General features: G+C 33.0%; 1 protein-coding gene across 1 annotated transcript in view; it reads left to right on the forward strand.

Annotated features, from left to right (window-relative positions):
• Window positions 1–16,415, forward strand: part of Cadm2 (cell adhesion molecule 2) — a 172,229-nt gene that overhangs the window by 101,897 nt on the left and 53,917 nt on the right. Inside the window, exon 6 of the mRNA XM_048346436.1 lies at window positions 2,586–2,764. Coding sequence (XP_048202393.1) covers window positions 2,586–2,764 — 179 coding nt within the window. The remainder of the gene's footprint in view (window positions 1–2,585; window positions 2,765–16,415) is intronic.

Consider the following 16,415-nt stretch of genomic DNA (forward strand, 5'->3'; position numbering starts at 1 on the left):
CATTATTTGTTATATTAAATGTCACACTTGCAACTGGTTTCAACATTTAACTATTTGATTGCCAATTCCTTCACCGTCTTGCTGAAATGCACAGAGAATTCCACTCTCTCCCCTCTCTTTCTCTGTATACATACAGATCTGTTTATTCTATAGGGTGTTATTTGTTTTAATCTCATTTTTTTTCTGTTTTGTTTTGTGTCAGTACTGAGGCCTGATTTCAGGGCCTCATGTTCTCTCTAAAGCAATTTGCTCATGGCTGAATCTCTACTTGACGCTCACCTCAGTTTTTACATTTTACTGGTTAATTGGACATAAGAGTCATTCTCGTATGTGTGTCTGGGCTTGCTTTGAACCATCACTCTCTGATCTCAGCCACATAAATAGGTAGGATTCTAGTTAGCAACCACCAACTCACAGCCTTTAATCTACAAATTGTAATTCTTTGCTGATGTTATTTTCTCTAAAAATATTTATATTCTTTCTCTTAGAATGCATGCCACAATCCTAGATATCAATTTTCAAATATTGTTTTCTGCTTGTATTCACAATGCCTTAACATATATTTAAATGTGTATGACATGAAGCAAATAATCACAGTTAACAATATGACAAAACCTTGCTAAAACTAGAAAATCTGTCTGGAAAAGTGAAAAAAAAATGCTATGTTGAAAGGAGGAGCTAGGAGATGAAACATCAAAATGAGTTTCATCAGACATATATATGTATATATGTATATATATATATATCTTCATACTTACACATACATACATATATCTTCTTTATATAGAACCTGTGATTTTTTTTTTCTCATTGGTCATTGGGCTTGAACTCTGGACCTGAATGCTGACCTTGAGCTATTTAGCTCAAGGCCAGGGCTCTACCACTTTGAGTGTCTATGACCTTTTAGTTTTCTGGGGGTTTATTGGAGATAAGAGTCTCATGGACTTTCCTGCCAGGGCTGGCTTTGAACCACCATCCTCAAATCTCAGTAGCTAGAATTACAGGTGTGTGCCACCTGCACCAGGCTTGTATTTTTTAATGGCATTTAAGTTGGGCAAGATGGTGCATCCTAGTAATATCAGCTACTAAAGAGGTAGACGTTGGAGAATCACAGTCTAAAGTTGGCCAGGGGCAAAAACTCAAGACCTTATTGAAAAATAGTAACTAAAAGCCCAAAAGTGTTAGGAGTGTTTTTATAGAGGTAGAGTCTGTGTCTAGCAGATGTACAGCTCAAAAAACAAGCCTCATGTAAAACAACAAACAATAAATACTTCAGTATTAATTAAAATATTATTTTGAGAATAATAAAAAAGATATGGAAAGCTCCTTCAATAACTACTGTCATCAGCACAGTGTGATATGGATTATTTCTGTTATCAATGCTTTGAAAAAGAGTTAAATCTTTCGAAGATGAGAACCTATGGTTTATTCGTCATTTTTTTCTCCAAAGAGAAATTTTTGAAATGAGAATCCTTGGCAAGTACAAACTTTCATTGCTCAGCTAATGGGATAAAGCCTCAGACTGGCACCTTAGGAGATGTCCCTGCTGTGAAAACATAGTTATACACATTCTAAAATGGTCATTAGTCTCTTGAGGTCATATTTCCAAGTAGTCTAACATACCAAAATTATGGTATGCAGTATATGACTAGAATTTATTCAATTACTTTTATTAGTGTATATCAGTCATAATAGAGTTTTTGTGACATTCTATAGGTGCATTCAATGTACATTGTTCAAATTAATTCCTCTATTATTGTGACTTACTCCCATTCCTTGCCCACTTATCTTATCTTCATTTATACACACACACACATACATATATAAATAGTGATACGTGTAATTTGTGTCATGTTCCTCCCCATACCCTCTCTTCTTCTGATGATGCCCCTTCAAGAGAGGCCTCTTTTACACTCATGTCCCATAATTATTGTTGTTATGATTATTTAAATATGGATTTGAATATGAGAGAGAAAGTGCAGAATTTGTCTCCTCAACTAGGTTTATCTCTTTCAACATGATAGACTCTATTTCCATACATCTGCCAAATAAGTTTACTCCTTATTATTGATAATACTTCATTGTGAATATGCACCACATTTTCTTTACCCATTCCTAAATTATTGGGCACCTGGATTTTGTTAAAGAACATGAGAATGAATGAGAATGGTAAGGGAAATGTGGTATGATATTTAGGCAGAGCTGTGTCTCCAGAGAAAACACTCAGGAAAATATAATCTCAGGTATTTCTGAGAACGATTTGCTTCAATACTTCAAAGAAAGTCCTTTAATGTCAGGCATGAGCCATTAGCAGCAAGATGCAGCTTGAGGACCTGTTGAGGGCACGAACATTAAGCGCTAGGAGGCTCAAGAAATTAGTTCTTTCACACTCTGCCAATGAAGAGTCCAATTAAGGTATGTTTTAACCTAACTTTGAATCTTCTTAGTGAGTGCTTGGTGTTTCTATGGTAGCATAGCTAGTAGGTGTGCACAAAGTAGGTCTTGAAAATGTAAATTTCTGTAAACTGCTCAACTTCATGAGTAATGTGACTTATTTTCACTGTACCCTGCTTTGAATCCTTTAGGCCAGAACCTGTGTTGTGGACAAAAGATGGTGGGGAGCTACCGGACCCTGACCGAATGGTTGTGAGTGGCAGAGAGCTCAACATTCTGTTCCTGAACAAGACTGACAACGGAACATACCGATGTGAAGCCACCAACACCATCGGCCAAAGCAGCGCCGAATACGTCCTCATCGTCCATGGTAAGTGCCTTTCTCACAGCACTGCCTGTGAGAAAATTGCCTAAAAAAAATGCTTAAATTGACCGAAATTCTTTGTTGAAGAATAAACCAAATTAAAGAGATTTGCTCTTTTTTTCAGGATTTTTTGTAAGCATAAACATATCCAAGATTTACATTTAATATCTTCCACAAGAGGCTAATAAAAGAAAATTACAGCAAACGCTAAGGATTAAATTATCTTTTGAAAAAGTTTATCATAAATATTTTTTATTTTATCTTTGGTGGAGACTCATAAATGTTCATGCTTATCTTTACTTTTTACAAACAAGCGATTTTAGTTAAAATCAAGAGTTATGAAAACTATTTCCTTTAATCAAATTTAAGTTGTATTATAAAAATAATCTAACCGGCTAATCAGAGATACAAGAACTGTAGAATATTGCACTATTATTGATTACAGAATCATACAGTAATAATGAGTAATTTCATATGAATAATAATTTGCAATATCTGTAGACTTGCCTTCTTGATTGAACTTATTTCATAATTGGTGTGAATACAACAACAACAACAAAAAAAAAAACCCAGAAATAATCTCACTACTCCTGAGTGAAGAGAATCATGGTTCTTTTGAAGCACAAGAAGTTACATAGGTAGCTTTTACATATTATTAGATGGAGCAGACATTTTATGATATCAATAAGTACTGTAATTAATAAAATTACACATTGTCCCTGAGGTTTATTTAGTAGGCTAAACTACATCTCTGTGAAAAAAAAAAAAGGATTAGTAAAGAATGTAATGATTCTCTTAGATATTTCACCAAGAGAAGCATGTTTAATAGTACCAGTATATTCTTTTCCATATTAGAAAATTCTGAGGGCTGGGAATATGGTCTAGTGGTAAATTATTTCCCTGTATACATGAAGTCCATGGTTCGATTCCTCAGCACCACATATAAAGAAAAAGCCAGAAGTGGCACTGTGGCTTAAGTGGTAGAGTGCTAGCCTTCAGCAAAAACAAGCCAGAGACAGTTCTCAGGCCCTGAGTTCAAGCCCCAGGACTGGCAAAAACAAAGCAAAACAAAACAAAACAACAACAACAACAAAAAAAAAGAAAATTCTGTAAAATCTGTAATTTTGTGTAAAACCGAATGTCGTTACAAAAAAAATAGTGAATTTTAGGAATCATGTGAAGAATGTGTTTATTCGATGTCTTCCATAAGATTATAATTCTAAGATTCAAGATGAAGCAAGTATTAGGTCTATAAGTCCATATATGAATCAAGTTTAAATAGTTGTTCCTTGTATTCATTTTGTAAAGGTGTGGGCTAATGTGGAAGAGAAATAATATGTAAAAAGAGTAATTTTCCTACTACTAAATCACATATAAAGATATGTAATATATTTTTATTTCACATTGGCCCCTTGTGCTGGTAAGAAAATGAGGGCATAGAATGAATAGATACTCCACATACATACATCTTCAAATGGTAAAGCAAAGCATTTAATTTCCAATATTTTATAAGTTCATCTTTGGGAAAATTTATCCTAATCAAGTACAGAATAAATTATGTATATTCCTATAAACAAAATATCTAGTCTTACTACCAGAATGAGCTGAATGATTGAGACAGGAGTAAAGAACATAAGTTAGATTCCTGCAGCCAAATTCCAAAGTACCTGCATAATTAGATTGTGTAATACCAAGGTTAAGCATAATGTTTGTGATCACCCTAAATTTCCCAAGTGTTTCTCCACCTTAAGATCTCTCAGAACCAAGGTGCATGTTGGGTAATATATCACATTGTGTTGAAAGCAACAACACAAAAATATACAGAATTAGAAGGCTAGTGACAAAAGAAATAATACACCCAGATGAGAAACATGTCACTTGTTTAAGGTAACTCAAATGGGGAACATTTGTATTCCATTTTTCTGATGTTTGCAAGCTAGCCAACAGCACGATTTCTTAAATAGCCAAGCTACTTTTAGGTAGTTGGTAGTTGACATATTTAAAATAAATAGTTCTCTAAGCACTTTGTATGAAGTCATTTTTGGCTTTGCTTTTTGAACTTCAATTCATCAAAAGCACCCCATAGATTAATGCTATTCATGCTGCTAGATAAATGCTGTGAAGTTCAACACCAGTTTACCTAGGATTATTGACATGAGTAATGAGAGGTTTGATGAATCAGTGAAACCACATTACAGTGTGTTTAAAAAGGGTTCCAATCGGGTTCGTTACAAAATAGTGTTTTTTCCCCTTTGTACATTGGGTATAATGTTTCAATAGTCACTGGTTGTATAAATATAAAAGCTGAACTCTTCTGTAAATGTTTTTGCTGTTTCAAAACCTACTAACTGATGAAATCTGAGTGGCATTTTGATCTATAATGACTCCTGTATGCATTCCAAAATGGAAGGGATAAGCGATCATTTCTGAGAACTTTACCCTTCTATCTTTCACACCACGGATGGTTTTTACATTACTGTGTTATTTTAATATGGCTCTGGCATAAGATTGTTCATGGATAAAATCTCTTGTCTGAGTCTCCCACAGTTGCCCAGATTGCATTAATACTTAACCTGATGGAGGGCTGAGCATTTCTGTGTGAAATCATCAGCTATCCATATGCTTCTTTGTGGTAAGATTTTATTCTTTAGGTGTCAATGGAAAGAGCATGATTTAAAGGCTCTCACAAGTAATTGTCAATGGCACTGATGTTTTGTGTTATGTATACTAGTAGTTTTTGTCTCATTCCTAATTATAGCTTTGGAAATTTTAGAACTAGGACTACAAATGTTAATTTGAAACTATGGATCCAAATTTTGCCTGCAGTGAAATTCCTAACAGGACCCAGCATACAAGTATGTATAAGATTACACATTATACTTATGAAGAAGAATTCCCACCATGGAGGTTCTGATAGTAGAGTAGGTATCAGTGTTCATTAAAAAGCTCAACAATGGAAATAATTATGAAGTTTAGTTAATACGCACGTTTGTACTAATTAATTCCTGAGACATACTTGTTTCTTACACTTTGTTTTTTTACTTACATGTTGAAATTTATTTCCTGTTATGCATGTCATCATATTTATTACCTTAAAAAGCAGCATCAATTGGTTAGTAGGTTTGAAATGTTCTTTCTTTCATTAAAATTTCCTTGTCAGATGTGGTGATTGAGCCCAGGGATTGAGCTCTATCCCTGTGCTTTTTTGCTCAAGTCTAGCACTCTACCATTTTGAGCTACAACACTACTTCCAGGTTTCTGGTGGTTAGTTAAACATAAGTGGCTCATGGCCTTTCCTGCGTGGGCTGGGTTTGAACAGTGATCCTCAGATCTCAGCTTCCTGGGTAGCTAGGATTACAGGAACCACCGGAAACTGGCTTGAAATGTATTTTTATTGCCATATTTATAGTAGATAATTCAATCTAAAGAACAATTGATTCTTTCAACAAAAAAAAGGAAAGACATTTAGTATTTGTCTTTTTAGTACACTCAGGTGAATGATACTCACAAAGATTACAGTTTAATATGAAAGATAAGTCATATATTCACTAATTGGAACACAATAGAAAAAAGCTATCAGAATATGTTTATGTAGATGCACATGCTTGCAATGTATGAGAGTAAGGTCCAAGTATCTGGGATTAAAAAATAGTAATGCAGGAATTCTGGATTTTCATAAGTGAAAAATATTGTAAGTTGAATTATCACAATGAACATCAAGTACATAGACACATAATACATCTATTATTGTTGTTGCTTTTTTGTAATAACCTTGTTATATAAAGGACAATTCAATTACAATAATTACTAAAGAACTGCATACAGTTTATTGACACAGATTTTTCTGGATAATATCCAGAGTATAAATTATGTGAATTTTACTAAAGAATAACAACACTCAAAATTCTTGGTAACTAAGCAACAGGAAAAAATCTTTAAAGAGTACTGTTTGTTTGTACAGTTATCTATTAAATAAATAGTGATAGATGTTTTTAATGTTTCCACTATAATTGTTTATTTCAGATGTAACACACATACACATATGTGTGTGATGACTCTTAAAATAATAGTTGTTTTAATCTCTGAGTTAAAACATATTCACATCTACACATTTATTATTAGCCAACAGGAACCATTATAAGTAATGGGTTTTTTTCACAAATAAAAGGACATGTTAAAATAAAATCCCTCTGTATAAGTATTTTCACATTATAAATTTCTTAAATTTTAATTATAGGAGAATAGTACTACTAGCAATGTACATGTATTGTAGTCTTGTAAAAGGAATGAAGCTACTAGCTGTGCCTTTCTAGTTTTTAAAAATCAGTAAGATTGCTACTTTTGTTTCACTTTGATTTTATTGTTAATGAATGTCAAATGATACTCAGAGACAAAAAGCTGTAAATCCAACTGTACATTACAGATTACTGCCTCAAGCCAAGTCTCTGAGTTTTGTTCTTCATTTGGACATATATGTCTTCAGAGATAAAGTAAATGCAAGCTCTTTTCCATCCTGAGTCTTGTTGATTTTCTACTGTAATTGACTTGCTTGCTGTGAGAGTGAAGCAAGCCAGATCAGAGGTAGCCTTCTTTCACTTAATAAACATTTTAATACAAGCTATCTTATCTTTGAAACATTTAGCTGGTATATAGAAAATAAACACAGTTGTTCTAGCATTATTATTGCCCTTATGTTTAGCAAAATAAAACTTGTGTGAGTGCTATATTTTACTCTAAAATATTAAAAATATCACAGAGTAATACCTTAAATTTGTTTATGATCTTTTCTATATAAATTGGTAAATGTGATGATCACATGCACATTCCTATTATGGGCATATAGCTTCCATAGACACATGCCATGTTTAGCAATGATTTCAAGACTAATAAATATTCTCAGAACAATATTTTGAGAAATGTGCTTCAGAGCAAGTGTGTATCGAGACAAAAATGTTTGCAGCTTTCTCTGACACAGATTTACTATTAAAGTAACCCAAAACAAAATGTTTAAACTCATTGAAAGGCTGCATCATTTCTTTTTGCTTACCTGTACTACTGGGCAAGGTGAAATTTATAAACCTTGTTAAATTAAGAGAGAAAATCTTTGAGCTCTGATGAATGGGTGGAGAGCAGGAGAGGAAGCCTGGATTATGGACAGCTGCAGATCCTAAAAAAAAACAACAAAAAACCTGAAAAAGGGTTTAAACTAAAATCTGTTTCCTCACATTGAAACAGACCTACCAGTTGGCAAATTAATTCTGCACCCTCATAATGAGCATTTTTTTCCCTTTGGTGCAGCTTTCTTTAGAAGCACAGACAGCAAATATATGGTAGAGAAGAAAAGGAGGGCAAAGACACCCATATGGAAGTAATGAACAGTCTGCTAATGGAATAGCCCTATGCTTGCTGCTGTCATGTCTGGTTGAGAGTTTCTAGGCAGTAACTAGGTGGATGATACTTAAAACAGTAGTTGCTTTAATCTCTGAGATAAAACATGTCATTTCAGGACATGAATGAGTAGGGAGAGCTATGATGCCTGTAGGAAACACATACCTCTGACTGGATGAATATGCTGTTGAACTCTGCAGAGAGAAGAGGAGTGGTGAAAGAGTAGGGACAGGATCACTGTTTGCTCCATAAAGCATTTTAAACATGTATTGAAGAGGCAATACAGAGAAATTGAATTCCATCTTTTCCAGATAAAATATGTAGTGGATAAATTGATTTTTCATCTTTTGGAGTTTAAAAAAATCACATAGATGTAACGCTCTGAAGTAATTCTTCCTAAAAGTCTAGATGGAGTCCTGAGTCAAATGGGAAAAATAATGCCATTCCTCTTGAGAAAGGAAATATTCTACCATTCAATATTCTATACCTTTAAAAATTTTCATGTGTCAGTTCTATATATTCCTTTCTCTTAGTTGCAGTATATAATAAGGGAAATGGAAGGATAAAAATCTATGGCACTATGATCTTCTACATTTATTTTATTTTATTTTATTTATTTTTTTGTTGGTCGAGAAGCTTGAACTCAGGGCCTATGCTCTATTCCTGAGTGTCCCTGGGCTCAAACCTAGCACTCTATCAGTTGAGCCACAGCTCCACTTCTAGCATTTTCTGTTTATGTTGTACAGAGGAATTGAACCCAGGGCTTCTGCATGCTAGGCAAACACTCTACCACTAAGCCACATTCCCAATCCCTTACATTTATTTTTGTGGAAATAAGATGAGGCTAAAGCTTTGCAAAACAAACAAATGAACAAACAAAAAAACCACATTTCTACCCCCAAATACAAGCATTAATTGGATCATTTGTTACAGAATTCAAGTGTCATGCAATGGCCCAGGAGGAGAAATGTTGGCAATAGTTTTCAGAAACAATGTCGTTTCTGAAGAAAAGATACCGAGTTCACATAAAATCTGTTTTGTTTTTTTTTTAGCTCCATACAATGTAGTTTTCCCAAGTGATGTAACCATTTATCATGTCCTTGCTTTTGAATGTAAGAATTATCTTGATTCCTTCCTGCTCTTCTCTCACCAGTACAGTCCATCTTTCTGAATCAAGCTCCCAAATCTTCAAACCAGCCTTTACTGTGGCACAGATATTGAAAAAGTATCTTGCAGCTTCCTTCTTCTAAACACCCATGCATATTTCCAATAATTCCAACATATAAGCCTTTAAATTCATATCCTTTCATGTATTTTCCCCATTTTCAAAATCTAAAGGTGCTTCATATTTAGTATAAATACAAAATTATTACTCTAAGCTTACCATATCTAGCTACATAAGCTTGCACTTGACTGACATTAGTGGCATTTTTTTTTTCTGGTTCTGGGCTTAAACTCAAGGCCTCATACTTAGCAAGGATTCTACCACTTGAGTCACAAGCAACTCTGCCTCCATTCATTTGTATTGGTTAAGATTTTTTTAGACAAGGATTAAAGATTTTTGGCACTGGTCACTCTCAGACCATAATCCTTGTACCTTTTCCTCCTTACTATTCCTCCCTTGTATTAAAGTTATGCACCACAATGCTTTTGATTATTTCTTATTGTATCAGTTTTGTCCTCTTTTCTTTCTGTTTGCATTACCTTTTTTCTTTAACTTTGAACACCTAGCTCTTAGGGAGTAAGCTATCAATTAGTAGTTTCTTTAGTGATTAGGTCTGTCCTCAACCAACTCAATTTAATGGATTAACAATATGTAAACATGTGTGTGCACAAATGTACATATTTACATACATATATACAGTCTCAACTTTAACTAAATGCAAAATACATATATGGTTTGTACACACACACATGCATACAAGTTGACATCAAGTGTTAGTGTGATGCTAGTTCTATGATTGCCAAAACAAACCTCTATAGTTTGAATATTTATGTGAATGAAAAATGTTGTATTTATTTGGCAATACATTTGTAATAATTCACAACTTTTGGAGTTCAACAGGTTCTCCAGGTTAATATATAGCAAGAACGATATGCACAGACATGTGAAATTCTACAATCAAAGTGTTTTAATTTGGTGAAATGTTCACTTGACTATAAAGCTATATTTTTAACAAAAATAATCTGGGAAACTTATCAAGTTTTTGTCACTGCTTCTAAGGTAACAATTGTGAATATTACCAAAGACAAGAATTATTTATTTTTTCTTGAGGCTATGGAAGTTTAAATATAAGACCTCACATTTGCTGAGCAAGCACCACTCCACTTGAGCTACATTCCTGGCCCTCTTTTTCTGAGTTCCTTTTTAGATAAGATTTCGTGCTTTTGCCTGCCCCATCATGGAACCATGATCCTACTATCCTCATATCCCAAGTAGCTAGGATTAGAAACTTGAGCCATCAAAAAAACCTCAAAATAAAATACTTCTATTGGTGATATTTCCAATTTTCTTAGACATGATTCCTAAAAGCTCAGTGTTTTCTCTCTACCATCAACAAAGGAAGCAGAGTTCAGATATGACCCTGTCATTGTTACACTTTGATGATATTTGTGTGTTAAATAAGAAATGAGTCCAAGGCAAACATAGCAAATTATTTTTTAGGAAGTCCATGGTTCAGTAATATATTGTGACATAAATGAATAACCTACTATAAGTTAAGCAACTTTTTTTTTTGCAAAAAAAAATGAACACTGAAAAAGAACTCAATCAGGAAAGCTTATGTGTTATTTTATCATTAGCATGTCATACTCAACTATGGTTGGTTGATAGAAAGTGATTTGTATTCTTAAAGATTCACTTATGTTCTTTTTTTTAATCACATACATGTCATCATTAGATTTTTTACGTATATGCAAATTTATCTTTAAGTTGTATGGGTTATGTGTCTTGCAGTGTAAGGTAATAGATGAGTTTATTATATTGCATAAATGAACAGACACATGTAGGAATCTAGTAAGTCATATGAAAAAATATTACATGATGATATTATTAAGTGAATGTATTTTACATTTAAGTTTGTTGTATCTATTAATAGCCAAGAGACTGTTTTGAAGAAGTTTATATAAATGACCTTATCCAAAGTACTCTTTTTAAAATAAACTAATAGAAAACAGAACCTAAACTGCATACAAAATTCCTTCCAGCTATTTTATCATTAAAACTACATGAAAAATCAAAGTATCTGTATTCCTTTTTTCTAATATAACAAACTTCTTTGTATATTCCTACTTGAGTTGATTTTTAATAAAGGACAGTATTATTCTTCCATTGAATCATCTGATGTACTTTTATGTAAAATATTTCAGGAAAAAATAAACCAATTGAAGTAGGTGGCACTAAATGATGTTGGATTATCCATTCCAATGCATTTTTAAGTTCTACTTTACATTTCAATTTACTTTTATTCATTTTGGAATGTAACAAAAGTATTTTAAAAGTGTAAACTATATTTTTCAATAACACATTGATTTTATTCATAACTCTATTGTAATTGCACAGAACTGTGAGATACCACCTACAGGTGAAAATTGCACTACTTTCCCTTTTTCAAAAGCAGTGTTTTATTATTATTATTTTATAAGGATTGCATTTAGTATGAGAAGCTATATGAAGCTACCAGAATAATAAAAAGGTATTTATTCAAATCAGGTTTTGCAGAGTCCCTTTCTATAAAGCAGATGAGAATATGGATGGCTCTTGAGGAGGTAAAATGCATTGTTGACTTGAGGTCCTTTCAACCTGGTGAATGACATTTAAATATGGGGCTTGTAGTGATGTACTTTTATGTCTTGATCCAAAATCAACTGTTCTATGTGTAACTGAACATAGCATAAACAGAGGAATGTGTCTTTTCCCAAAGGGACAAAACAAATATAGTTAATTTTTGTCTTACCATCATTTCCATTGGGAGTAGAATTAGTAGTATTAAGAAGGTACCTTATGATTTGTAAAGAAAAAGAATCAGCATACGCTCTACCAGAAAAATGCTTCCAATATTTTTTGTCTTAGTTTAAATTTTATTGTACAGTTGATATATAGAGGGATTACAGATACATGATTCAGGTAATGAGTACATTTCCTTTCCTCTCTACCAGAAAGATACTTCCTTTTTTTTTTTTTTAACTTTTCTTTCCTTTTTTCCTTCTTTCGTTTTTTGGGGGATTAATTCCCTTCTGTAGCTATTTTTGATTTATGTTCCCATTCTCTTTTATTTGAGTTCATCTGATTTGGGGAGAGGAAGGGGAAGCAGAGAAATGGTGGGGCAAAGGTCAACTAATTCAACAAGGAAACCCATTAGAAATTATGTTGAAAATGAACTAACCAATTCCATCTATTATCCATCAAACTCCATGAAAAAAACAAGAAATAATAGTTTGGGCCAATTATCCTGGGAATTCTCTGGAGAGGAAAGCATTATTACCACACAGAGAAAGGAAATACATATATAGATTTCAAAGTCCTTAAATGGTAGGAGTTTTTCTCCTTATTTCTCACTGGTTTGGAGAGAGGAACTCACACTTTTGGCTTGTGAGGCTGTTTAAACTTAATTTTGCTTCGAAAATCCATTCTGGATGCCAGCTTTAAAAAGAGAAACTGCCACAAAACAAAACAGGTTGACAAGTTAGAAATTATTGTGCATTGCATTTGTAGAGAACAGAACATACCTTTAACCTGAAAAGCTCGTTACTGGGAAAAAGGTGCTGTACCACACTGCAGTTTATTGTATGCAGTGCTTGTTGCAAGCGATTTCATTCTGACAAGGTTATACAGTATCTGTTGTGCTCTACTAAGCCCACTAACAAAATGTGGTGGCATTTTTTTTTTAATTCACTCATTAGTATGTGAAGGAAAGGACATTTTCCTATCATTTTTAATTGGATGGTATGGTTTGGGAGTTCTAACACTTTCACAACATTAAAAAAATTGCATTCAAAACACAAGATCCTTTGAGATGCTGTTTTTTTTTTTTTACTTTATTTTAAAAATAATCCTGTAGAACTGAAGTCACTCAGAATGAATTACTAAATACCTCGAAAACATAAAAGTGAGGGAAATAATGTTTTCTAGTGAATTACTATGTTATTCTGTTACTGATTCATGTTATTAACAATGATGTGTTACCTATCTATTATCATCATTGTCATTATCCTCAGTTATAGTGTTATACAGCTCCTGCCAAATTCAATTATTTCATGAAAATATTTCATACTTCTGTAATCAACATCTAACTGAAGGGCCAAAATTAATGTTCTATAACAACACTTGCATCATCTATTAAATAGTACTAAATGTGGCAAGTCATTTGTAAGAGTAAGAACAACAACAAAATTAAAAATGTTTCAGTTTCAGAAAGTAGTTCATATAGGCTTTTTCTAATGTCTGCTGTGACAAGATGGAGATAATAATACTAGCATTGTAGTCTTCAATCTTACATCCAATAAAAAAGGGTTTTGTCATATAACTGGTATACTTATGTATATGTAAAATTTATAGCCAAGAAAACTATCTCGACATTTTCCTAATTATGACAACACAAGTAATGTAATTTTGTCATGGTAGGAGACAATTTACTAGAAACTTTGTACTTATAAGGGTCTTTTTGGCCCTTCACACTTGGTTGGAAAATCTTCAAGTAGGTGACAATGAAGAGAATTTACATGGAATCATGGAAAGCATCTACCATAATCCAGATAAACAATATTCTGACTGTAGAAGAAATACCTATGGCTGGTATTCATGTTTTGATGAGATGAGGAATAATTGGGTGATGGTCTTAAAATTGTATCCTCCTATATTTGTTGAAGACAAAAGTAAGATTACTTTTTCCAGTGAAAAAAATAATTTTCTTCAATATTAATTAGCTAATCCTGTCACATAATTGGACTTATCTAAATTCCTTGAAAAGGTTATGTACTTACAATATTATGAGAATTGTGTTTAGTGAGTGTTTATTGACCTTCTACATTGCTTGCGTTTCAACAGTAACAAAGCTTACCCTCAAAGACTTAATTGTCTAGATGGGAGAAATGGGACCAAAATGAGAGCCACACAAGAAATTCAAGTAGAATATAAAAGTACTGTTCAAATTGTATGAACTTGCACAAAATTTGAACTAGTTCCAAACAATTGCCAGAATGATTAATTTGGCAATTCATATTAAATTATTTAAAATATTCTAGAATTTAATGTACTAGGTGAATTTCCTTTAACGTACCCCCTGTGGTCACTGTATATAATTCTGGTACACTGGATATTGTCTATATGCTTATCTGAACTGGGTAAGGGAAAGAAAAATGAAGGAGGGTGTAACAAATGCGACAAGAAATGTACTCACTACCTTATTATGTAACTATACCCTCTCTGCACATCACCTTATCAATAAAATTTAATAATAAAAAAAATTCTAGAATTGTGAATTTAGATTGAGAATTCCCTAATTCACCACAAAAAGAGAAAGGAAAAAGAAAAAAAAGTAACAGATTGAAGAAGCCTTCTCTAAAAAGAAATGTTTTAGATGTTTCGAAATACCTACATTTGCATTGATTGAAAATAGGACCCAGATGTCAGTGGCCCTCGCCTGTAATCAAGAGGCTGAGATCTGAGGAGCACAGTTAGAAGTTAGCTCAGGCAGGGTAGTCCTTGAGACTCCTCCCCGCCCCGCCCCTCAGATATGTTTATTAACAAGTCAAGTGATAGATCTAGTCCTTAAAAACAAAACAAAACAAAAAAACAAAAAAAAAACAACAACAAAAAAAAGATGATCATGTCCATGTTGCTCATCCTTATACCCAGGAAAGGAATATCTGAGACTTATATTCAATTAACTACCAGAAAACAGGAAGTAGTGCTCTGGTACAAAGTGGGAGTGTGGTAGCCTCTAGCAAAAGAGCTCTGGGACAGTGCTGGGCCCAGAGTTCAAGCCCCATGACAAAACAAAAACAAACAAACAAACAAAAAAAAACAAGAGTGACTCAAGAGTGACTAGGAGAGATTTCTGACTAAAAGGTAATTTCCTTAACACAGTTATCATATAGGCCAATGCGCTTTCACCAGATTAATTTCAGAAACAAAATAGGCAAGAAGGAAGGTTGGAAGAGGATGAAGGAAAGCTCTGTGTAATTCAGACCACATGCTAATAATTACATACAGTTTTCACTCATCTATCTGGACATTTTGCAAGATTCTGGGAAATTCTTTTAAAATACATGAACAATTATTACATTTATCCATATTTTTATCCATATTTTCAATTCTCTGAATAATAATTGAGGAAAAATAATATATATATTTCTAATGCATTTTACACAATACCAGGAAACTGGTAGTTTATGTGAAATAGCTCTTAAGTCTTGAAAATATGTTGACTCCCAAATTAGAAGTTCTATTTTTGCTAATATGGGAAAATAAAAAAAAAAAACAAAATGATATTGTTTTGTATGTAGGAAAGTAAGCAAATGAAAAGAAAAGTTAGCAAATGTATAACACCACTTATATACATTACTGTACTTACAAAACAAATTCTAGAGCTGATATTGAAAGTTTATATTGTTAAAACTAGATTTGAGAAGGTAATATTCTATTAATATATCTGATATTAACTAACCAAAAAATTAGAATCAGTTTTAACTTACCTCCACTATTTAAGAAATTCTACCATGAAATAACATATGATTAAAAAATAAGAATAAACAACACTCTCAACCAAGAAGTACTATGTGCATACATACATATATAATATTTATTCCATTAAAACATTTTAAAATTAGTTCTAGTATCTGATCATGGTAAACCACACTCCAGGAAATAGCCACTTTCCTTAGTGATTAATGTACCTCCGGTGAGTTTTCAGAGGTTGTTTTCATAATTTGACTGGCCAGGAAGCATTTCTCCATTGCAAAACAGATGTAAACATCAATATTCAAGATAAGAGAGTGATCCCATGCTGGTTTCCGATGTTTCCAATATACAGAATTCAGCAGGGAGACTCTGAAGATTGAGTGGGGTTATTTATCAGAAGTAAAGAACTATAAAATAGTGTGACTCAAAGACTTTTACCGAAGGAATGACAGGAAACCACTTAATAGCAAAATAATCTGTCAAACATTTTGCACATACATGGACTATGTGACAAACATGTGAAATAATCCCCAGCATATTAATTACAGGTAATTTGGGACCTGTTTCTAATGACCTGACTATTTAATT

The sequence above is a fragment of the Perognathus longimembris genome, chromosome 5 (genome assembly GCF_023159225.1).
Source record: "Perognathus longimembris pacificus isolate PPM17 chromosome 5, ASM2315922v1, whole genome shotgun sequence".
Lineage (NCBI taxonomy): Eukaryota > Metazoa > Chordata > Mammalia > Rodentia > Heteromyidae > Perognathus > Perognathus longimembris.